Below are 25428 nucleotides of genomic sequence, written 5' to 3'. Positions count from 1 at the left end.
TGTTACCCTGGCTAATGCAACCTCAAATCATATTAGGAAATAAGTACTTTAAAAACAGAACATCAACAACAGTGGTTTCCATTTGTGGGTTTCAATGCTGTAATTCACCACAAGCAGCAAACCACATGTAGAGTTGCAGTACTCTCGGACAAGCTGCCTGCAAGTGCAGGTGTCAGCCTGCCCCATTTAAATTGCTTCATCAGGACTCTGGAGAGCAGCAGTACTGCTGAAGTCAACTCATTTGCCAGATTTGGGGACAACATGCTGAATCTAATTTGAACTTACACTGAGGGAAGTGCTGCCACAGGCCATTCCAGATCTTTATATGTGCTGTAGAACTTGAGTTTTGGTCAGCAGCTTCAGTCAGGACCTAGAATTCTTTAGATGGCTCAGGCATGTGGATAGATACCTGATTATATTTACCTGAAATATTTAACAGTATAGTTAATGTTGGAGTTTTTTAATGCACTCTCTTAAGATGATCTATAAAAAGCACAAAAAGCTTAGCATGAAGGATACACATGATGGCAAAAGAAATAGTAAAGGAATAAATGCGGATTTCAAAGATTTTTTTTTTTAAAGTTAGTGAAAAAAATCATGTGAGATGGGGAAGTGTTATTTGATACTATATAAAAATGCTACTTTCCAGTTAAATATTTGTTTGTTTAAGAGCTTACTTTCAAAACACTCCACTGAGAGTGGTTGTACTTTCTATGTTTTCTGAGTTAGAGCATATACACAAATTCATACCATGGTAGAGGTGATCTTTCTGCTCCTGGTAGAGCATCTTTCTACTCAGGAATGCTAATACTGAGGAGGAGGGGAGTATCTTGAAACAAATATAGTTTATGTGAGGAAGCCAGTGCTGTTGTGGTAGCACAGTTGGAAATTTCAACACATGAAGGAAATTTGAAGGTTCTGAATCTTTTTGTAGGTGTAACTTAGCAGGTTGTACAAATATCCTGTATCTTTGCTGGCAAGGAACAGCTTCTGCTAAACATAACTCCCTTGGAGTTCTAAATTCAAAGATGCGTTCTGTAAAATTAATTTTTTTTCCCCTGCAGCTTTCATGAGAAACGCTCAGTTATTAAATAAGGGCAGCTACTCTAAAAGAGTCGTTGCTCTTAAACCTTCATAGAAAGTTACGGACACCAAACAAAAGTGGTTACATGCTGAACATGACTTGAAAAGGAGAATGTAAAGTATAAATTTCTTATACGCAGAGTAGAAGTTTATCCTAAAGTGCACGAAGCAGTGAACAAGACAAACTGTTACATTGTCAAGTCTGTCAAAGTTACTCTTTCAGATTTACTTTGTTCTTTCTTTTCATGCCTTTGTTGGTGTAATTTGAGGGGGAAGGAGAAAAATATATCAAGAAAAAAGTGTGTATAGGCATGACTTTGCTTTCATACTGGCGACACCTTCCTACATGTTTTACCTGCGGCTCAGTGAAGTTACAGCATCGTGGCAGGGCACGGCCCAGCACCTGTAGCTGCCCATGGTCCTGCTCTGCCACACTTTTCCAGGGGGAGTTCATCTTTGATTGGAATATAAAGAAGATTATATTGTATTGCACAGCTGTGTAATTTGGTTCATCTCAGAAAACTCAAACTGCCGTGTAATTCAGAATAGTATCAAGCCTGACTAAGGTGAGGAAAATTAAATCTTGGGTGACATAAACAGTGTCAGCATTTTTTTCCCAAGTTGGTCATGGTTTTAATTTGTGAAAGAATAATTAGTGCCTGGTGCTATTCAGGTAAAAATTTGCTGAGGTGTTTCATCCACTATGAGGAGAAGGTCCTTTGGTTAATGAGGCCTGTGCTTTCTAGTAAAATTTCAGGAATCCACTTACCCATTTACATGAAGCATGATTTTACTACCAATGGTTTTCTCCAAATGACTATGAAGAAGCTTAAATTTACTTTTTTTTTAGCTTAGTGTAATGAATAATGAAAAAAACTTACAGGCTGCATGGAACTGCATCAGAGTTTACACTGCTAGTGAACCATAAAATCAAATTAAAGTACCATCTGATTAATTTTCTTAATTCTCTGCTATCAGAGTAATAATGGAGGGTAGCATAAGCAAGCTCCTTGTTTAATTGGTACTGTTGTATATTATTTAAGTAATGAGATAAAGTAATTTTTTCCTTAAGCAAGACTGCGTATGTAGAATATGTCTTTAGTTAACACAAAACAGAGCTTATTTTAACATCCTGTGGGACATATTTGGCCAATGATAATGTTCATGTATCTATCAAATACTAATTTCTGTAAGTTACATTAAGAAATAGAATAAAAATAGGCTGTTAACCTGCTGTGTTCCTCCATTACGGAAAAAGAGTTCCTGACATGAAAATAAAAGGATCTAGAAGATCCTCTCACTGTGCTCCTATGGTGTTATAGCTCTTAACGAGTCTTTTCAAAAACATGGGTCTGTATGTGAAGTTAGTTTTGGTGGGTTTTTTCTTCCCAGGAAGATACTAGTTTTTGTTTTGTAGCTTTGTATTGCTAGTTCCTGATCATGAAATAACTTAAAGCAAGCAATTTGTCTTTTTGAGTTGATTATATTTTTCTCGGTCTTCTGTACTTTAATTTGTATTTACCTGCTTTTGTCTGTCATAACCAGCAGCTTCTTTAATGAAAAGCTTCTTGCCTGAGACCTGTATCTCAAAACACCTGGGCTTTACTAGGAATGCCAAATACATGTGTTTGTGATGGTGGTGGCAATTTTCTTCTTGCTCAAAGGACTGTTCCTGTTCTCCCTCCCTATATTTATGTCCAGGTGCTACCTCAAAAATACCAACAAGCTTCATAAGTAGGAAGCTAGGCAGTGGATAGATATCTTACTCTAGGCTTCCACGTGTCTTCAAGTATGACTGGCGAAATTAAGGGAAAGGGGTAAAATATTTGAGTGAGGTGTCAGATTTTTTTTCCCTCCTTTCCTCCTCCTACTGTTCTCAAGGGGATATGGTGGTATGAGCAGAGACTGGGAGAGGGAGGAAATAGGTTTGAGACTGGACCAATGTGTCATTGTGTTAAATCCAGCCAGCCAGTGAGGTCATTGTTTTCATCTGAGTAATTTTAGAATGAAAACTCTTACATTATGGAAAACATTGCACATCTTTATTTCAGATATGGAAATATCCAGCCACCCTTTCAGTGGCAGAGCTCTGCTGATTTCATCTGAGGTACTTCTGACTCCCAGTGGTGTAAGCAGGAGGGGAAATCAAATTCTTCTGCCTCATTTCTGAACACTTTGCCACTAACCCAAAGGCTTATTCTTTAGGTACTTTTCCAGCCTAGACATTTCTTGAAGAGGGAGCTGGTAAATCTGTTGATCTCACCTGTCAGCCCTGAATCTACTAAATCTGACCAGCCTGGAGCTGGCTGCAGTTATGTTGCGGGGAAAAGTTCTTAAGCACCAATTCGTGTTGAGGCTAGATTGTGTTTCAGTGTGCACAGGGAAAATTCTCAAGACTGCATTCTTGGATATTGATTATATTTCAGACTTGGGCTCCAGTAGGCTCATTCTCCGTGTAGTGTGATTTAATTGAGGGACTTGGGCAATCTGCCTAGCTCTGCAATCGATTTGTGTAACCATGAGCTAGCCCTGTCATCTCTTTGCACTTATATTTTAACGTATGTGATCTCTAAGGGTCTGATGTTTGTAGCACTTTGAGGATATTGTATAATACAGGAATTTGAAAACAATCTGTGTATTTTATACAGTATTAACAGTGTGGGGTGGAGATACTGACCATTCCACACAAGCTAATAGAAAGAGCAGGAGGTTTTGGCAGAATGTAAAAAAGCTTTTTTTATCATTGAAGTGTGAGAAAGCCATTGCTAGTTGATTCCTTCACAATAATTTATGAAAAATGGATTGGTTTATGACACAGTATCTACCAGTTGTTACATGGCATAGAGTGCTTAGAGTATTAGTTTGTGGCAAGTCTTGTGTCTCACAGAGTGAAGATCTGTTCACTCACTTGGTTGTTAAGAGTTAGTACTACTACCAATGCAGGGTGAAACTTCAGGTCTTTCGAAAGAACACTACCCAGTGCTAGCACTGAAACATTCAGGCTTAAGAGGACCCAAAACATGCAGACTGTGCACAGTGGAGTTCTCTAAAGGAAAAGAGGGGTGAGTAATGGTCTGCAAACTGCAAATATATATTTGCTGAGGAGTTTGTATAACGATACTGTTCATAATATGTAATAGGATTTTTTATGCATGGAATCTGTTTCTCTTCCTACCGAAGTTAGGGTTCAAATTTACTTTTGAAAAGCATTTTAAAAATTAGAAAAAAAGGAACAAACCTGCAGCAAAGGTGTCTAAGTTGTAACATCACTAAAAGTGCAACAATTTCAAGATTGGGGTAGAGTGTGTTTTACTTTCTACTGAAAATATTTTCTAAACACTTAAAGCAATGTCTGAATTAGCCCTATTAAGTCTATAGAGCAAATGAAAGGCCATCTTTTGCAGGAATCTGAGTGTTTCCAGATCATTGCTGTAATGTGTCCCAGTGTTAATGCTTCAACTTCTAAAGGAGAATAATAGGTTTGTCCATACCCTGTGCCTTCAAATGAGGCACTGGAACTTCAGTGAAGTGGGACTGTTTGCCCAAGCTAGCAGCACCAGTGGGAAAATGTTTGTGACTGAGGCCCCAAGAGTAGCACCTCAGATCAATGGGCTGAGGCAGGCTTTGAAGCAACTCCTCATTGACTGAAAAGCAGACATGCTTCCAAGTGAATTGCCTAACATGGGATGAGAGCAGAATGACCAACTAGGCTTCCCCTACCCCAGCTCTAGCCCTTCTGAAGTGGTGTGCTCAGACCAAGCCACTGGTCTAGAATTGATGGAGGAGAGGTGCTGGCAGAGATGTCCACCTGGTGCATCTCGGTTGGCTGCTTCGAGGTGGGTTCATGCAGCTGGGAGTGCACTGCTTCCTGCGCTGGGTACCAAGGCAGTGCAGATGGAGCAGCAGGGCCAGGCTCCCAGAGCTGCACTCACAGCTCCAGCCGCAGGCGTCATCAGTGTCTTAGAAGTCCAGCTCAAGAGTACCTCAGTGATGGCAGTGAATATTTCTTGTGCCGTCACCACATGTGAATCCCTCACAATAATCATGTGGCCATCTTCTCCCTCACTCCTCCTTTCCCAAGCGCTGCCAAAGGTAGTGCCATGCTGTCATCCCCATTTGACTACTGGGGACCCAGTGATGTGCCATCACTTGACTGCAGGTTGGACTTGAATCCCTAGTGTACAAAGCTGGAATTGAACAAATATGAAACTGCAGTTGAGCGACTTAGTGGGTCCTTATCCATGTCTCATGGAGAGAGCTGTGATCAGGCTCCAGGCACACTTCCAGTAATAATTTTTTTTGTACTGCAAATATAAAGCCAGCTGTTTCCATCATGGTCTTATACTTTTGCTGTCCCTTTTTTGTCCAAGTTAAAATACATGGATATATGAGGAAATGAAATAGTATAAAACTTTTGTTATTCAAAATAGGAATTTAAATTTTGTCTTGCTTTTCTCTAATGATTATTGAGATCTTTGCTTGCTTTGTCTGAATCAGTCACTGGTCCCCAGTTGTCTAACCATGCTGTGATAATACCAAAACCGTGTGTATATTGACTTCCCATCCCTGGGCACTTTTGGCCTTGTTCTCCTTGGAAGTTGTTGAAAATAGTGACACCACATATTGGTGGAACAGTACAACTAGGAATGATGCTTATTTACATACTGAGAACAGTAAAATGGAGAAAAGAGCTTGAAATATATTCCAGATTGTATTGCAATTTAAGGGGTTTTTTTTTAAGCAATCTATTTTCTATGTCATATGCTTGTGTATAACGTGTCCTTGAGTTAAAATAAGCAAACAAAAACTCAAAAAAAACCCCAACCAACAAATGAAAAAGCCCACCTTAATCTACACATTCTAAAATAATGGTACAAAGAAGATCTTCCTGGTCATTCTGAATGGTCAGTGCTATCACTTTTTAAAATGTGTTTAAAATTTAAAAAATTAACTGTCCAGCCTTACAAAAGCTATTTAGAAGAGGTTAAAGGCATTGGGACCTAAATTATTTTCTCCTCAGTTGTGAAATAACTGGAGCTAAGTTCTTTTTCTTTCTTTTCTTGTTCCCATTCTTTCTTTTTAATAAATGTTATCAATTCTCTAAAATGAGTGCTTTGTCTGTGTCAGATTAATCAGTGTTTGAAAGGCAGTCTACGGGTGGCAGCAGTTTAAGTTGCAATGTTCTCAGAAGGAGGACTCGCATTAGTCTCAAGTGGTTTTGGGGGGTGCCATGTGATTAATGTTCTCTGGAAATTCACTTTGGATGTGATAGTCACTAATGTTTACATCAGTAGACAGAACAAAAATGACTTAGTTACATATCATGGGGCCTCTGTGATGACAGAGATGGTCAATATTTTGAATTTGTTTAAAAAACAACCTATTTGTACTCCTACTTCCTGTGACAATCTTTACAAAAACAGAATCGTAGTGGTTCCTGTTTGGTATCTCTGGGTTTTTTTTTAATCTTGGGAGGATAACTGATAGCTGAAGAGTGTTATTCCCTGGAACTGGGTATAGAAATGCCGTGTTTCACTGAAGATGTATTGCAGTCCTGTTTTCATGACTGGCTGAGCGACTGGAATGGAGCACAGCAACAGCTGGGAAGCATGAGGAAAGCTTTGTAGGGATAGGTGTTCTTACTGCAGCTTCCTTTCATAACCCAGCTCTCTATCCTACAAGTTGGGGACTAACCTAAAAGTGCTGTCTATGGATGTCCCCAGAGCATGTTGGGTGATATCCTGTTAGTCCTCTGCTGAGGAGCTCCCATCCTGTGAGAAGGGGGTGTAATCCTGTGAGGGAGGAGGCTGTGTTCAGAGGCAGAGCTGTGCTTGCAAGACAGACCAGTTTATTGTTGTGAAGTGTAGCAGTCCTGTAACTCCAAGAGAAAACTAGAGATGAGGAGGAAAGGAACCTTCCAGATGAGCTGAGGAATGGAGTAATACCTTGGTGAGAATTGTGTGGAAAAAGGCTTGCCAGTAGTAAAATGAGTGTCTGACAGGGTTTTGATGAGATGAATAGTTTTACTGTGATGGTGAAGCTTTTGGACAGAATAATACATGAGTAAAATACATAATTGCAGGCAAAAAATATTTGGCTTTGAGGTTTTTTCGACATGCCACATGTCCAAATTCATAGCCATTGACTGAGATGTCAGCATTTATAACAAAAATAATAGCATTTAAACTTCTATTGAACACATACTCAGATTGTTCTGCACTTTGAAAGTGTGTCAAGTTGCTTTCAGCTAGAAAAGCAAGAAGTGGAACATAAAATATTTCAATCAAAAATACCAGAAAATGCATACAGAATACTATGGCACTTTTTTAGCCTTTATTAGCACAGGCAGTGAAGGGATGGTTAGTGGAAATGCTGATGTGATTCTGTGACTTCTAGCACTTGCAGGATCCTGGCCAAAGAAAAACAAAGCGTGAGGACAAATCTTATTATGTTTTGCCACTGTTATTACAGTTCAACTTTTTAGCTAACAATAAAGTTATTAATTCCCTCTTATTCCTGTACATCCTTTTCCTTAAATCAGCATAGATCAAAACTGCCTGTGTGCTTCTGGCATTCTCATGTGGATGTAGGCATGAGGGCTCCCAAATAACTGAGAGCTGATTCTGTGACTGGAATGTGTTTGCGTACTGTGTGGGTGGCAAAGTGTCCATAAATGTTTTAGCACAGTCTAGCTTGCTCTTGGTTTCAGTACAAGATTTACCACTGACCTGTCAGTCCAGCAGTGACATGAAAGATTTAACATTTAAAAGCAAAAAATGCTTTTGCAAGTACTCACTACTGGACAATCCAAGGGCAGGTTGCTGCTAAATATGACTGAGTTTTTAGGTGAACAACTTTAGACAGAGATTGACACTGGGAGAAGATGCTGGATGCTACTGGTGAATATCCTGGCAGAGCACTGTGATGGCTTTTCTCAGTTTAAGAGATTAATTGTAGTGAGTGGTAAAACTCTTCTGTTGCTAGCAATCATTTTCATCTTACCAGGGGTATAATTACAGATTTTGTCTCAAATGTATATCAAAGGCTAGTAGATGTTTCATGTAGTTCCATTTCCTCTGTAGCTGAGCTGTGTCTTTATCTGTACCATGCCCTGACACTTCAGCATTGCAGGCTTGCAGTGTTTATGTGCTACAGTATTGAGACAAAGCTGAGTCAGTCAAGCTGCTGTTACACTGGTGACATGTCAGTAGGTGTGTGTATGTGGCATAAAAAATATTGAGAAGTAAAGGTTTTGGGAAAGAGATATGGCAGTGTCCGTAACTGGTGAGAGAGCAAAATCTGTCTAGACACTGGAAATGCTGTTGAAACCTTTTAGCCTCTGTTTCAGTTGTGTGGTGCACACAAGTAGTTACAGAAAAAAAATCTTTTCTGTTTCTAGTGTGCAGCATCAGAACAATTGTGATGGGAAGTGTTGTGTATTGCATAGAAGGGGTGATGAGGTTGTCTCAAATCTTCTGTGTAGCAAACCTGGACCTTAATCACCATTAATTTATCTGCAAAAGGTTCTAATGATCTAAAGTAGCATTTCTGTAAGTAGTGCCATACTTCAACTTCATTCCATAACTATTTGTGTATAGTTATTTGTGTGCTGGGGATATTCAGGGTTTCCAGATATCTTCCATCTCAAATCCCACCAAGCTTTTTCTTCAAGCATTACAACAATGAGAAAAATGCTAATATAAACTTTGAGCTCTTTGTTTGTAAAAAAAGCCATTTGCTGGACAGGAGTGAATCTTTCCCACCCTGGGTTTCAGGCAGCAGTAGTTTGAACAGGAAGTGATGTATTTAAGTGGAATATGACTGAAACATTTTAGTGAGAAATGTATTTCTTTTCATGTCAGTTTGATGCTGCTCAGATCTAAGACAGTAGATAGAAACAGAGTAAGCAAAGGGCACAAAAGATAGTCAAAAGTGCAAGCAAAATATACTTACGGTGCTCTTCTCTGTGACGAAAAATGTGTCTGCCTGGATCCACAACTTAATATCTTTGGAGGATTTGGTCAAAATGCTTGATTTTTCAGAAATTTTTAAGAAATTTGAGGTCATAAGGAATTACTGCAATGAAAAATGCCATTGCTGTTTGTTAATTATTGGCCCACCATTAAATTTCAACATCACCTAGATCATAGATGCAGTACTAGTTTGATGCCATCACTCTACCTTTTTGCTTGTAAACAACCACTTAACATGTAATGGTTTGAAAATACTCATCCGTTACTTGTTTGTTTTCTTCCCAGGCTGGAATGGTGTTAAGATGTGGATACTTCTGGTTTGGCTTGTTTCTTGTGCCCACTGCGTGCCTTGTTAAGGACGTGGCATGGACAGCGTAAGTCCCAAACCAGTGCTCTTGGTGTTACAGGAATTATTCTCTATGCATGTGTTGTCCAGTCCAGTGTTGTTCTGTAAAGAACTCTGAATTCTCTCAGTGATGGCAAAATCGTGGTACTCATTTGGAAGGGAAAAAAGGTGTAGTGGGTGATTTCTTACCTGCCACAGCACCCAGCAATGTGAGTTAGGACTAAATCTAAAGGAGGTGGTCATGTCTGAGTAATGAAGGTGTGTCACCTTAGGATTATTTGTGTTGTCTGTCCTTTAGTTAAAGATAAATTTAAATTGGACATCTGAGATTTCCTCTTCCTAAAAATGGAGCAATTAATTTGTTCAGTCTGACTAAGGTTAGGCAGAAAGTAGAATGTGGAACTCTAATCCACGCCCAGTAAGCTCTCAGCTCTTTTGTCAGCTGCTTTTTAGGTTGTCCTTCAGCAGTGAGTCTTTGAAGACTGAACTGGGAGAAGAGAAATACACTGCACTTTATGTTTGAAGTGAAGTCTTAATGGTACCTTCACTGCCCAGAGAGGAGGAACAAACTTCTGAAATACAAGTGTCGTGTGCCTGTGTAATCCCCTTCTCTCAAAAGTTTGTGGTTCAAAGCATTGCAGAAGGCAAACAATTTCATGAACTTGGATTTAAAGGGAAGCAACTTACCTTCTCTACCATTGCAGTTTGAAATACAGAAGTAATAATTTTAATTTAGAATTTGTGGCATTTTGTTCAGCTTGCTTTTATGTGTTTCAAGCACCAAACCTTCCATCCTTTCCCTTGGAAAGCTGTGTTACAACTAAGGAGGTATTATTACACAGATACATAATAACCTTGTGCAAGGAGGGCTGCAGACATTCCAACTCTTGGGCAAAAAGGCTGATCCTGGCTGGAATGAAGAGGAAATACATGTTATCTTGTCATTTGTCAGAAAGGCTCACAGTGAAAGCATCATAACTAACACACAACATTCTGCTCCCAGAATGAGCTGTTGGTCAGTCAGGGAAGATTTCTTGGAGTCATACAATCATTTAGGTTGGAAAAGACCTGTAAGATCATTGAGTCCATCTGAAAACCTAACACTGCCAAGTCCGCCAGTCTTCTTTAGAGAAAAATGCAGAAAATAATAAAAAACCCCAAAAATTTCCCAAACACCAGCACATTTCAAACACCATCGTGAAAGATAAATCAAGTCATGTGCACAGATCAGAAAATCTGGTTTTATTTCATATGGGGTTGATAGCACGGTAAAATTAAACTGGTAGTAGGCAAATCTACCAGTCAGTAAGTACTTCTTAAATATTGTTCCTCAGCTTAATCTTCACATGCTAGACTGCTCAAATTAAAACTAGGTATTGTAATGTAAAATTTCAACTATGATTTAGTAGTCTAGCACATCAGAGGGTCTTTTGTTGCAATAACTAAACTTCTGCAATTGCAAATGACTTTAAGATTCTAAAACTGAGGCCAAAATGTTTAAATTTAGATACTTAACCTGCTTGTTAAAACTCTGAAAAAAACTCTTCAGTTTTTTAAATGTTTTCATGGTAGTGGAGTGTCCTGAAGTTGTCTTCTGCTCTTATCAGTTCTTGACAAAAATGACTCATGAATTGTAAAACAGGCCAGACCATGGCGGGCTCATCCTCAGCTGTTAGTCATTTCAAACTCTGTTACTGACTGAGCCTGTTCTTTAATATTTCTTAAAGAAATCTCAGTAACATAATCCCTTCAGTCATTCAGACCGAGAATGTATAGAGACTGTGAAGCTCTCAAGACAAACATGTATGATTGATAGACTAGATATTTTCCCAACAGATTTTAAACAGGAGGCTCCTATCAACATTAAGCAAAAAATCTCTTCTCTGACCAGGACTTCTTTTTTTTAACTGAGCCATCACTGAAAAATTAACACCATTAACATTTTAACTAGGATAAATGAAATGACACAGCTATCAGCACTGCCATATGGAAAGAGTAAAGGTCTGTTTCCTTTCCAAGAGGCTTGCCATTTAAAACTGGAGCCTAAGGCCTCTGGAAATCAACTGGCACATTTCCACAGCAGTGGTTACACCACATTGCTCTCTGTAATTCAGCAGAATATGGTTTTGGCCATAAAATTCCAGCAGCTCTGACTGCTCATGGTCATGGAATTTATCTCTTTCAGTTTCTTTTGGATATGAAGCACATGTACCTGTCTGTTCCATAGACAGAACATCCGTATGACCCAAAAGGTACATGCCGAATTTCAGTACAAAATACTGCCAGAAAGCCATAAACACAATACAGAGTTTTTGTCTGCAAAAAGGTTGATTGGAAAGTCTGTTTCAGACATATAAAAATGTTTTGTTTATAAACTGCTGTGCTGCATCTACTATCAAAATTTCTAATGCTGGAAGCAAGAATGTGTTTCCTTTGTTACACAGGCTACAGTTGTCAACACATCACTTACCTCCCATGTTCCCTGTAGCTCCAGGCTTTTTTATTTTCTTTTTTCCTTTTTTTTTTCCTTCCTTTTTAAATGAATCAAGGAAATGTGGAAAACTCTCTTTTTAAAGAGAAGGAAGCTTATTATTAATACTTGGTTGCAATACATTGTTAACTTTGGTCCACTACTCTGAATTCAGTGCCTTGGTTTGCCTTGTAAAAATCCTAGTTGTGCCACCACTACAATGAACAGAGCTTTATAAGGTGAGTGCTCCTTCACAGTTGGCACATGTCACTTGAATATATGTCACTGGCTCTAGGAAGTCTTGGAATAGCTGACTCACAGCGGTACGTGGGAATCATAAAAACGCAGTGTGTATTCCAGCAAAATCAGGCAAGAGGGCAAGAATTTATTCCTAATTGGTGTCTCAGTGCTTATTTTACAGTGAAAAATTTCCTCAGCCTTCCAATCATTACCAAAATTTTCATGTACTTTTTTTTTTTATCAAGGGGAAGAAGCAATTTGCACTTGCCAGTTCTGCAGTGTAAGTTAGAGAAGAAGAGCTCTTCCCATCTTTGTATATACTCGCAGTCCCTGGAATACAAGACTCATAAAATGCTAGTGAGAAAAATGAGCCAGAGTAGAGGTAGTGTCATGTTTGAGAAACATTTATGAATGTCGCCATGCTTCTCCCTGGCAGATTCTGGCCTCCTGAACCCCCTAAGTATCCTAGGCCAGTGAAGTGATGCACTTCCCTGGCTTTGAAGGGGAAGAGTGACACAAAATACAAAGATAGCTTTTTGCCTGTTCTTACAGTCCCTGATCTTAATATCCCAGCGTGTGAGGGAAAGGTGAGTTTATCTTTATGTAGTGCATCAAATTTTTGCTGAACAGTAACAGTGAACACAAGATCTCGTTGTTTGTTGAGGATTGATTATGCCTCTAGGGCCAGTTGTAGAGTACTAACCTAAAAGCTCAGAATCCTACCTGTATTTCTGTGCATCGAAAGTCTCTAACATACTGTAGGGAAAAAGTCGTGAAGTATCCAGTCCTGTTGCCAGCAGTCCATGGAATATTTGTAGTTGACTTTGATAGGAGCAGGCTCAGACTCTGAGGCAATTGTAATACCATATTTTAGTATTTGTTTTTGAGGAAACATTTGGATAGGTTAGCTCAGGCCTTTTTATATTCTTACATTTATTGATAAATACTTGGTTACTGACTGTTTCATGGATGCTCTTGCTTCCAAGTGAAGAAATGACTCAATGCATAGCAACTACCAGCCCCAGAAGAGCCCATGTGTTTCATCATTTTATACTACTTACAAAACACTTCATTAACCCCAACTTCAGGCCAACAGTATTTCTTCCATGTTGTATCATATCAGTGTCATGCCTCCTTGTGCTGTGCTGCGCTGCACAAACTGGACTTGTTAATCAAGATCCATTCTGTCAAATTTTGGATTCAATATTCACTCTTAAGGGAAAAGAAAATCATTTCTTAAGGTGTATAGCAAGATAAACATGGGGCTTTGGAAGAGATTGAATAACTTGTACATTTCTGTGTTCTTGTCAGTGAGGAAAAGTGATTATAAAGGATGTGAAAAATTCCAAACATGCTCAGTCTTGAAGTTTGCAATAGTAAGTATGACCTCTTTAAATGGAAGAGATGAAGGTCAAAATTTCAAGGTCAAACTTTCAATGGATTTGTTTAAATTAAAGAATGTGATAGTGAATTCATCTGAAAAGATTATAAAAATTAATAGCCTCAAAGCTTACTCATTTTAATAGCTATATTTTCTCTTCCTCAAAGAGGAGACCAGTCTAATCATTAGCCTAACTAGTTATAGCAACTTGAAGCTAATTAATTTCTGTGCAGCTGTTGGTAATCTCACATTGCTGAAGCATTATGCATTTTAAAAATATCCTTGCTACTCATTTCTTTTGACACAGTATGTTGGTGTTGCAAATCATACACCTTTGGTGGTTTGTTTTAATAATATACCCTTCTAAGTACATCCTTATAATATTTAGCTTCAGATTTTGGTGTGCTTCATCTTCTGTTGGTTTTTTGGTTTTTTTTCTCTTAAATGCAGAAGTGTTTTGAAAGTAGTTTTCATATTAGCTTCTCATTTTTAGATATTTGGGGCCTAATTCAGCAACACAAAGACCAGAGGACTTGGATATCCTAGTATTAATATCAAGACACTGTCATTATAAACAGTGTCAGCAAAGATTTGTGGTCTTTGTTTCTTATTCCCCATGGAAGGAGCAATAAGTACCATACTTTTTAAAAATAAATGCATCTTCATTATATTTTAATTACATACACACCAGTTATTATTTTTCTGCTAGAGGGTGTTTTACATTGTTTTATATCATTGGCTAAAGATTTGAATGTCTGCATGTAGGATTTTTATAAAACTTGTAAAGAAATTTTTGCCACCTTTGAGCTGAAGAATATTATTTTAATGCTATGAAGCAAGTAGTGTCTCAGCCGACTTGGCTCCATCTTGTTTTCAGGCTTACTGTGCAGTCACATGCAAATCCATATGTTCTCATGGGACACTTGTCCTCCTTTAAGTGGCACAAAAGAGGAAGCTGATCAAAAACTGCCCATGTGAGAAAAATCCCTGCGTTTTATATTCTTGCTTTGTACATGTCAAGACAAAGGGGACTAGATTGTCTCCCCTATATCAGTGTAATTTAGGTATAATACCCCTGGAGCAGTAGGTGAACCTGGGGGGGGGGGAGGGGGGAGAAGGCCCAAGTCTCTTCATGGGGGACTCTAAATTGCACTCTAAATTTTGATTGCATGCGTGGTGCATGGATTACTCTTTGAATCTTCAGGCTGAAAAAGTAGGACATAGCTAGTCTTGTTACTGTCAGTTTGGAAGTTCATTGAGAAGTGCCTTTCCAGTCATGTAAGACTGATAAATGAAAATCAAGGGGCTTGAATGGTAATTATTAGCTGAGACTCTCCTCAGGTTTTCAGAGCAGTGCCACGCGTAGCTCAAAAGACAGAACGGATTCATGTTTTACTGCCATGAATATTCAGTGAATCCCAGCTCTTTTGTCTAAATGCCCGGGTCCTGAGCAGTTCCACGGCAGCGGTGTCGGGTCTCTGTAGCCCCATAGCGTTGCTGCTTGGTTAGGTTTTGAGTGTTGTGTTGAAGTGGCTGAGCTCTGTTTCATTTAAAGTCGTACTGATTTCTCATTTCTTATGTATTTTTTCCCAGGTATTGTGAACTTGAACTAACATGCATACACTGTGCTTTATTTCCCAAATCCTTCAAGGGAAGGCCCTGTGCCTCTCACCTGAGAGATAAAATTGGGTGTTTGTAGCAAAACAAATATTCACATGGCTTTTTTGTTTTGTTTGTGTTTTTTCCCTTGTGGTACAGGGCAAAGCATACCTACCATAAAACTTTGCTGGAGCAAGTTCAGGAGTTGGAAACGAAGACAAGAGAGCTGGGAAAAGCCATGCTTCGTGATAGTAATGGAAAGAGGCAAGTCTATGCTAAATGTTTAAACCAGACCCTTCTTTTCCTCTCCCCTCCCTATTTCTCATTCACCATTAAACTCTGATATTAGAGAGGCTAATAAGGCTTCTTCTCCTGTATTATTAATTTACTGCTGTTCCCTTTCATATATGTCTGTTGCCCCCACTGAAACCAGCCCTTCCTTTTTCATTTCTCCTGCATTATTGCTGTGAGGCTCTATTGGAAACTGCTGCTCAGTCTCCTGCGTGGTAACATGTAGTGCTATTACCTGGCCACCGAGCCAGACTGGTTTTGAAAGCACTTTGTTATGTCATCCAAAAAATTTAAAAAAAAAGATAACCATGTCAGGGGAGGGAACTGTCAGCAGCTCGGGATATAAAGACTGTAGCTAAAAGGAGAACTGGCTAATCCATTGTGCCCTACTACTTTATTCCGTTTCACCTTACGGGGTTTTTTTTATGCTTTTGCTTTTTTCACAACAGCTTTCAGGTCTCTTGCCTTCAGGGTTCTCAGTTTCTCGTTGTGCCTCTCCCTTATAACCACACCATATGGACTTGAATATATTGCTATTATTGAACCTTTCATTGTATAGAGAGAGTATGCGTTGTGTGGGAACTTTTGTCTCTTCTGAAAGAAGCTAAAGAAAATCATGGTGAGGCTTTTGCATCCAACAGTTTCATTTACCATCTCAGAATGTGGTTCTGCATCAGCTGGTTGGAAAAGCTCCCCAAGTTCAAAAAGGTTTTAGAACTAACTCTTCTGTTCCTTACACAATATAGCACCACATGACTTGCTAAGAAACGACATGATCATTAAACTGGATTTTAGCAAACCTTATAAACTAGCAAACTGAGTGGAATGGGGCTTTTAAAAGATTTTGTTCTTCTGGGGCAGGGTCATCCTTTGAGCCTTTGATGTCTATTCTAAGGTAAACTAATTGCCATATTTTAGCTGCTGCTAAGACAAGCAGATAGTAGATTTTTTTCAGCTGAATTTGTGTGTTAATAAGGACTGGTTTTAGGGAAAATTATCAGGCAATGATTTACTGAGATTATGGTAAACTGAAAAGCTTTTAAAGATGCTTGTGTGAACTTTAATGTGTTTACAAGATATCCTTAGTGACCAGAGTTTGCTTCTCAGAGGCCGAGACAAAGTAAACACAGTGTTATTGATTAAGATCACTTCAAAACACTTGATATCTTCAGTTTTTATTTTATGTAATTTTTCTGCTGTGACTTTTGGATCCAGCAAAACAGAGTTTATAAATTGTGCTCACTAGCAAAAGTTACAAACTGCACATCAAATGATTTATAAAGAGAAAGCAAACTTTGCAGCAATAAAGGCAACCTTCTATGCCACAATTATAGCCAACAAAGATGCTTAGTATCAGGCATTTAGTTAAATAATGGGCCTTGACTGAAGATAGAAAGTTGAGCAGTCATTTTGAAATCAGTTGAAGCCAAAATGCTTGGTACCAAAATCAGGTCAGTCTCCCCAAACAAGAAAGGTGTAACCTGGTGTTGTGAGGTGCTGACTGATAGTGGGATTAGATGCCAGGTAAGTGGAAACCAAACCAGCAGAAAACTGATTGTTCCCAGGCACATGGCTCTGGTCTGAGCTCGATGAGCCGCTTGGGTGTTGCTGTGGTTCCTATCCATGCATATTATGTGAGGTTGTATTTTTGCTGGTTTGTAGCATTTGTGTTTTCCTGCCAGTATTTAATACCAGTTATTGACAGTCAGAGAGGGGCATGAGTCAGCTTTGTGCCTGATGCACCCCTGGGTTGCAGGGTGGGTTGAATTGCTATTAACAGCAAGAGAGAGACAGTCAACATTTGATCTGTTTATATGTGCATGTCTGTGTCTCCAAGAACTTGATGGGTTTCTTCTCTGTTTACACACTGTCCTGACTTTTTGTAAATTTCATGGCCATGTTGTAATTCATTCATACACTCCATGTTTTCATAGCCTTTTACTTTATTGCATTCTCACTGCAAACTCTTTCATCTGCGTTCCTCCTCCATATAGCTTCCCTTCATTCTCGAAACGCTTGCATGGAGATGATGTAAGGAATCCCTCTGGCCCTCCTTCCCATTTTCCCTCCCCCCTTCTTTCCATGCATTTGTTTGTTCTCATTCCTAATTGCTCCCAGATTTTCTGGGTGGTCCATCTGTGAACTAGATAATGGTAGAGTGCCTCTGCCTGCTAGGAGCTGGTATGCTGTGCTTGTGTGGTGGCCTCCCGACTGCTCTTCAGAGTTGTTCTGTCTTTTATCTCTTTTGTTTGTCTCATGGCTCTTTCACACCTGCTAGAAATCATGTGCTTGTCCAAAGGGAAGGGTGAGGGTGGGAAAGAAATAGAGTGGGAACTTTTTCCAGTTGGTCTCTTTGATTCGTGTTCTTTATTTTTTAAAAATTTCCTTGAAGCTGGTGGAAATATGTGCTAAGGTGCATGCTCTGCTCTCCCCTCCTGCCCTCAGCCCCATGACTCTTGGGATATTCCTGGCAATGTGACACTATGCAGGAAGGGAAAGTAATGGGACTCTTCATTTCTAGTGTAAAGTAGAGAGCTGTGTAAAAACTGCATGAGTCCGTCTGTCACCTCAGTCCTTGGTTGGAAGCGTTCCTGAAAACATGCCCATTAGGTGTTGGCTTGTTCAGGCAGCTGTGGAAGATAAGCTGGCTGTCATCAGGGTCTATTTTCCTGGCCTACACAGTGGACACTGTTTTTGTTCAGTGTTTTTCACAAACAAACAACAAAAAACTCACACCCAATTTCAGATAAGAGAAGGATTTAGGGAGCTAATTGCTTTTATCATTTCCTAGACCTTAGACAAAAAATGAGGTGCAAGATCTGAATGTTCAGAACTAATCTGCTAAACAAAAAGCAGTTTGCAAAGCCCAGAAAGCAGTGAGTGCATCTAGACTTGCACAACAGGATGCCAGCTGTTTGCTGGGACTCAGCTGAATTGCTGTTAAATGTGGGCAGGTATCACCTGGGTCCTTGCTGCACTTGGAGTTTTGGGAGAGCTGTGTGTGCCACTTGATACCTATATATCCATATCCTGTCTTAGAGGATCTTCACCCTGACAACTGTTCATACATTTTTCTGGGTTAATAAAAAATGTCTTCACTAGTGCTCGTTATATCTTTCTAAATCTTAGCCCCTTTGAATAGTTTCTAAAATTGAATTTGCTTGTATCGATCTAAAAAAGCAGGTGCACATTTTTGCTGGACCAATGGCTGGGAACAAACAGCAAGGGAGGTGGTAGGTGAGGGACTGTTTGGTCTGTGCAGGGCAGAGTGTCAGCACCCTGGCCATTACAGCTGGGTCCCAGAAACCTTGAAATAGCATTAAAGTGACACTTGGAGATGATAGCAAGTGTATATAGTCTTGAGCTGTAACGGGTCATGCTCTTTCTCCTTGGTATGTCTCGTCTGGACAGCTAAAAACTTACGTTTTGTAGAAGCTGGGATGATCACAAAGTCAGATAATTCCAGGAGCAGGGAATTCATCGGGGAAACACGTAGCTGGAAAACTGGCAACTCCAGAAATAGCTTGAGAAGCCAGGAGAGTGAGTGTGCTGTAAGGGGCTGTGATGGATCCCGTGCCCTGCTTGCCTGCCTGTGGAAGATGAGTACCCGCACTTTCCCTCCCCAGCCTGGGCACCCGGCAGTGCTGAGCTGGACTCCAGCCCAGCTATGACATGAGCATGCCTTGGTTAGGAAGGGAGAGGGGCTCCCTGGCACTCTCATGCAACAAAAGGCAGGATTTAACACTAAATTTTCATGAATTTGGAGAGGTGAGAGGGGCAGTTCATGTGCCAAAGCAAACATGGACATGAGGAGACACCTGCCCAGCAGATTTAATCATGTTAACCTGCAAGATTTACACAAAGAAAACAAACAAGGTTTGTGTTCAAAAGCAGCATTGAGTTCAGCTGCAGAGATTTTTGTGTCTTTAAATAAGTTTACAACTTAAATCTTGGCTCATAAAGGGCCAAACCTTCAGGTCCTCATTCACTTTTCACTCCATCTACCCTCTCATTGAAGTCAGCAGGAGTTCAGGTGGAGTAAAGCCTGATTAGGCACCAAAGCAAACTTTACTTTGGAAACCCATGTCACTTTATTGCTCCACTGGCCAACTAACGGAGAGTGAGCAAAGCTGTGCAGCACCCTCTTTGCGACAGTAGATTTCCTGTTTCAGAGGGTTTCTCTGTCTTGGACTTGCCAGAGAGCTCCCTTTGAAAGTGGCTTTTTAGTTGTTTTTCTGTCCTGTTATTAATTGGTTGGTGGGCAGGATTAGATTATTTGATACTGAAGAACAATGTGGCTTTCATGATTTACATGCTTTACAAGGAGCTGAAGGACCTCTCTGGGCTGTTGCAGAAAAGTGCCTACATTGCTGAAATATTGGGAGGAATTTCTTCCAATGAGTCAGAAATCTGAGAGGCTGAGTCTTGTCTTAAGCAAAGGTGAAGGCAAGTGACTACAGACCTAGTGAGGTATAGCTGCAGTGTGTGTTTGCACAGCACTTTTCAGTATGCCCTTTTACTCTTGCTGCTCTCAGATACCCACTGGTGATGGCTGTGGCGCCTCTTTCATCTCCATTTCATAAAATAAGTACTGCTTTTTTCAGTGCACCTAAAACAGCAGCTCCCCAGAGTCTCTCCATTGTCTGCCTTCAACAAGGAGACACGCTGGTGTAGATTCTCTTTCATTTTAGTGCTTCTCACCAAATCTAACCCTGTTCCTTCAGTGAAAAGTGCATGACCAGCTCTCACCCTGAGAGCAAGTTGTATAATCTATCTTAGCCTTGGTTCTATTTGGTGTGTGAGGGTAGGTGCCTATCTCATTTCAATAGCTGTGTGACCTGGTGGGTAATCAGTGAGCTGATATGGGTACTCGTGGAGATTTCCCTGCTCCACAGGTCCCTGGGGAGGAGCAAGAGGGGAACATGGGAAACCTGCCTTAGGCTTGTGGCTGTGCACAGAACTGAGCGGCAGAGGCTCAGCCTTGCACTGACAGAAGCAGAAATGGTAAAGCAGACCTAACTTTTAAGAAATGCATGAATGAGATGAGGACCTGATCTCCTGGTTCCCGAGGAAAAGGCAAGCTTTTTCATTAAGATGAAGAGGAACGAGGCTTGGGCTCATTGTATTTCAAAGTACTCTGTATTGATGCACTCCAAGTTACATCCACTGGAATAGGGAGACTGTGCCAGTAAGGCTCCTTTGCATCAGCAGGTACAATGAATCTTACTTGAATCAAACTCAGTCTTGTGCTTTCAGCTGGTTAAACAGCACTGAATGTTTGGAGCCAAATTCTTGTTTCATGAATGTGTTGACTTCAATGTATTTACTCAGGATACGCACGACTGTGATCTGAATCCAGCCCATACAGTGCAGCTGAGCGTAAAATGAGGTTGAAGAGGGGAGAGGTGTATTTTGGGTTTCGAGGTCTCAGCATCCTTTTTATCAATTTTTCCAGATGTCCTTCACACCATTTCTGGGAAGGAAAGGCAAGATTTCTCCAACAGCATACACAAGAAAGTGACTGGCATATTTACGATTTTTCCTTGCAGCTTTTCTAGTAAAAAGATATTAGACTCCTTTTACTAGCAAAAAGCACATAAAATGATATCAGTGGGGTTTTTTTAATTCTTTGATTCCATATGGTAAACATTTATGTATGGAAGGTGGAAAATGCATTATTTTGTTTTATTCTACAGTTGTCCTTTTCTCTCTCCCTTCTGTCCCATATCAGTAAGGAATCATCACATTATTTCCTCATTTTAATATGTACCATTTATTTCTAACCCCTATGTGTGAGGCACTTGAAATTACTAGGTTTGATTCCACTTTGGGGAGACTGTGGGGCAGAGCTGGGAAGGGGCAGAGGACAGAGAGGGTGCCAGAACCTGGCCAGAGGGCTGAAGGAGGAGTTACCATGTTCCCACTGGCACTGGGGACCCAAGTGCCTGGTTGCTAGTACAAACCAGTTAGAGTTGACATTCCTCTTCTCCAGTGCAATTAATTATTTCCCATCCTGGTTGTAGCTATCATGTAACCTTGAGGGAGATCCATTGCACAAATAGGGTTAAAACATGGTGACCTGGAGAAGGATTTAGAGCTGTGAGCAAATCTGCTATCAAAGTCAAAGTTGATGGAGGTACAGTATCAGAACAAAGGCCAGAATGAAGTTGTAAATTGAAAAGAAAGATTAAAAAAAAGGAACATTACAAGATGAGAGTTAAAACTGATTAAGGGGCCAATCTCTCTGATGCCTAATCCTGAGTTACTGGGCTGGGCACTGAGGATCTCCACAGGGGAGGGAGGAAGAAATCTTCCCTCCAGGCTGCACAGCAGGAGAACTGCTCCGTAACAACTGTTCCAGCCTAATGGCTTCAGCAGTCTGCCTGGACCCTGACTCCTCTGCTGGCTAACCCAGAAGAGAGGCAGGACAGTCTGCATTCTCCTCTCTGATTTGCAGTAAAGAATAAAGTGCCAAGTTAAGCGTAGCATGAACAAGAAAACACAAGTTGTATTAGGTATTAAATATTTAGTGGACAATTAAAAAATACTTAAAAGCTTAAAGAAAAGCAATTTGGGTTTTATTTTCAGTTCAACCAAATGTCCTGGGCTGTGCTCTAAATTGTGTTCATTACACTTTCAAGGTTCATCAGTTTTTCTTGTTGCCTGAGCTGTTCTTTAGCTTTACTTTTCTGTAAAGAAAAGCAAGAAAAAAGCTGATAGAAGGAGTTTAGAGTTTTTGAAGACAGAAGTAATCTTAACTTCAGTAAAAGTATGTAAATGAACTTCTATTAAACCAGTAAGTTTGGAAAAAAATCCACACACAAAAACCCCAAACCAGAAAAAATCTATACATAGAGACCAAGAATGGAAAACTTCACCCTCCAAGGTGACTACTTCTGAAAAAATGAGTGAGTAGGAAAAGAATGCTATAATTGTAACTGTATTGCCACCTTATCTGTAAAGGATATGACCAAGCACCCAGTAGAGTAAGTGCAAAGTGAGGCACTTAGGGACATGAAGTCAACAGTACTGATACCAAAAGGAGGATAGCTGAAAAGCAGCAAGCCACACTTAGCCTTTTCTGCTTCTCAGACATTTAAATTGCATCAGTTCCCCTGTTTTGGGAAGGCTGAGGGCAAAACTAGGCAGCTTCAAGTTTTAAGTTAGTTGACTTCAGGACATCTGACAGTGATGTCTGCCCTCCACCCCCCCAAAGAAATGCATATACATGCATATACATGCTTAGTGTATGCAGGGCTTGGAAATGGAAGGTACTTTAAGCAGAGAGAGATCTCAGTTATTTTCTTAGGATTGTTGCATTTCAGAGAGGCATGTGATGTTTAGCGCTGCTATTTTTAGATGGTGTTTGTTAAAGGTGCTTGGTCTTCTTGTGGAGGGTTCACCCTCAGATCATCAAACCTGTTGTTCTGTCTTGGAGCTGTCATTGGCTCTGTAGGACATGGAGGAAGCTTCTGGCAGCTTCTCATAGAAGGCACCTCTGTAGCCTCCCATTACCAAAACCTTGCTACGCAAACGCAATATCATTCTAGGTAGTAGTCTTTGAAAGAAGTTTAGGAATAACAGTCTCAAAAATGAAGGCTAGAATGGATTGTCCAAGTGATTTTAGGAATCAAAGGAGGATCTGACTTTTCTGCCTTAAGACATTGTTAATGAAAAAAGAAAATGTAAATCATCTTTGCTTGTTGTGAAAAGGAAAAGCTTTGTCCTGCTTTTAGCCATACGACTTTAAGGACCAACTTGAAGAGGATTTAGAGTAGAGAATTTGGCCCCAGAACTCTGTATATGATCTGTGTGCTGCAAATGGGGGCTGGCTGAAGCTCGCAACATGTCTTGGCCTCCGTCAGCTTCTGCAGGGTGGTTCTGCCACAGGTATGAGGTGATGTGGCAACATGGGAGGACCTGTATGCACCTGCCCTGGGCGCTGCTGCTGCACGCTGGCTGCAGGTGCTCCTTCATGGAGACCTCTGGGATGCAGAAGGGGAGCTGCTGTTCGGCTGAAGTAGCATGCTGCCAAGCCAAACCACAAGCTGTAACAACAGTGTTTCTTCAGGGCTTTGGTGAGGGCCATGCATCCATGGGTTTCTGTTGATGTAGCTGCAAGGCTGGCTTAACAGTTTCCCAAACCACTCATTACCAGCCATGGTCATAAGGGCCCATCCATGCCCCAGCTGCTCAGCTGGATCATCTCCACTGTTTGGATCCATGCAATGCGTGAGCTGAAGGAAGTGGGGTGGTATGGGGAGCACTGTCAGGTTCTGCCACTGACTGGTGAGGGCAGGAGCTGCTTTAGCCATCAGTCACCACAAAAACATCCGTGGAGCTGCTGCCGAAGGTGTGTGGTGATCTCTTAACCTTTTCACATCCAGGCAGGATAAACAACTTGCAGCTGCCTGTGGGCTGAGCTCAATATCCCATGTTCTCATGGACTGGAGAGCTGGCTGCTCTCAGTATGCTCCAAGTCAGCCTTGCAGCGCCACACATCCAGGTACATTTGGTGCTTATCAAGGTAAATATTTGGCAAGATAATACCAAATACGATTTATAAAGAGGGAAGGTTACTCTGTGGTTTTCACATGTGCTTTGGAAAATACCTGGAGGGGAGTTTGTTGCACTAAAGAAAGCCTGGAAGTGCTACACCGTGGCAGGGCGTAAGAGCTCAGCTTCTCTGGAAAGCTGGCTGTTGCTGAGCCCTCAGCAAGGACTTGGTACTCCCTAAAGCCTGGCTGTCTGCTGTAGGAGTCACCTCTGACAGGTAACTTCTGGCACCTTCCAGCCTGCAAGTGGCACAGGCAGCACTTCTGTCTTCATTCCCCTGTGGTTTGTGCCTGGCGACCCTTTGGTCTCCTAGTACTGGGTTTTTATTAATGACTTGCTGAGTATTTACAGTAAAATGCAAAAGGAGCATGGTTTGGGATGTCTATTTCAGCTGGACCCAGAGTGATTAAGGAGCAGTGTTTGTAGACACTGACTCTGCAAAGAAAATGCTGATTTTTTTGTTTTTGTTTTACTGTTTATATGCCTCAGACACTTTCCTTGTGAAATGCTCCAGAGATTCCCTTTGATTACACTGCAGCTTCATTATCAGTAATGGCCTGTTTGCCTTTTAAATTAAAAAGACCTCTTACTCTGACCTCAGAGTAAAACATTCCTGCAATTGAATGCTAGATAACAAAAAATAACATCTCCTCATTGTGGATCGAAAAAGAGAAGGCCAGCAGAAGCCCCTCATTGCTACTTCTGCTGTTCTGTAGGAGGGCGAATCCTCTCTGATGTCTCTGAAGCCCAGAGGATGGAGCTCTCTCAGCCAGTCAGGCCTTTCTTCCAAGCCCTGGGATGTTCTGGGTGTTGGAGCATAGTTTTGGTGAACCCTCAGCCTTAGTGTGACTTGCATTTGAGATGATTTGCATGTTTTATTTTGAATTCCTGGTCTGTAATAATGTTGTTTTAATGTTCTCCTTATGCCAAGCCTATGAGCCTATGCTAGTTATGTCTCTGCCCACTGTGTAACTTCTAACAATTCCTGTATTCTAACTCAAGTAATGCACTTGAGTCTAAACTAAATGAATACAGGTTAAACCAAGGCCTGGGGCTGTTCTAGGGGAGTGCCCTCATCCAGCAGGCAGTATCCTGAGGAGGAAAAATAGGTCTCCTCTGGCCAATTACAAAGGCGTGGTCGCAGCCTCTGCCTGGTGTATGGTACTTGCTCTTTGTCTGCCAGAACTGTGATCGATGCTGTAAACCTTTAAGCAGCGTTACATTGCAGGAAAGGTGAGAGAATGGAACTTGCGAATAAATCCTCAGGATACCTGCTATGTCCTAGCAGCCAGAGAGGGATCTGCAAGCCCTCTTTGCCAGGTCATACTTGGGGAGAAGCCATTGTGCTTGAACTTCTGATTCTTCTTCAGAAGACATGTAAGGGAGTTTGAGAGCCAAGAGACTGAAATGAAAATCAACAGTCTGCTTGTAAAGGATTTGGTGATTAGGATTGATCAAAGCTGGAGAGGTCTGCTTCAGACCTTTCTTC

General features: G+C 40.7%; 1 protein-coding gene across 5 annotated transcripts in view; it reads left to right on the top strand.

Annotated features, from left to right (window-relative positions):
* The window catches only part of ATP8A2 (ATPase phospholipid transporting 8A2), a 320810-nt gene that overhangs the window by 276233 nt on the left and 19149 nt on the right, over positions 1-25428 (top strand). For all 5 annotated transcript variants that reach the window (XM_032099453.1, XM_032099455.1, XM_032099456.1 and 2 more), the window contains 2 exons: positions 9342-9430; positions 15252-15356. In XM_032099453.1, coding sequence (XP_031955344.1) covers positions 9342-9430; positions 15252-15356 — 194 coding nt within the window. The remainder of the gene's footprint in view (positions 1-9341; positions 9431-15251; positions 15357-25428) is intronic.

This window comes from Corvus moneduloides, chromosome 2, assembly GCF_009650955.1.
Source record: "Corvus moneduloides isolate bCorMon1 chromosome 2, bCorMon1.pri, whole genome shotgun sequence".
NCBI lineage: Eukaryota > Metazoa > Chordata > Aves > Passeriformes > Corvidae > Corvus > Corvus moneduloides.
This window is presented reverse-complemented; position numbering and strand designations above follow the sequence as displayed.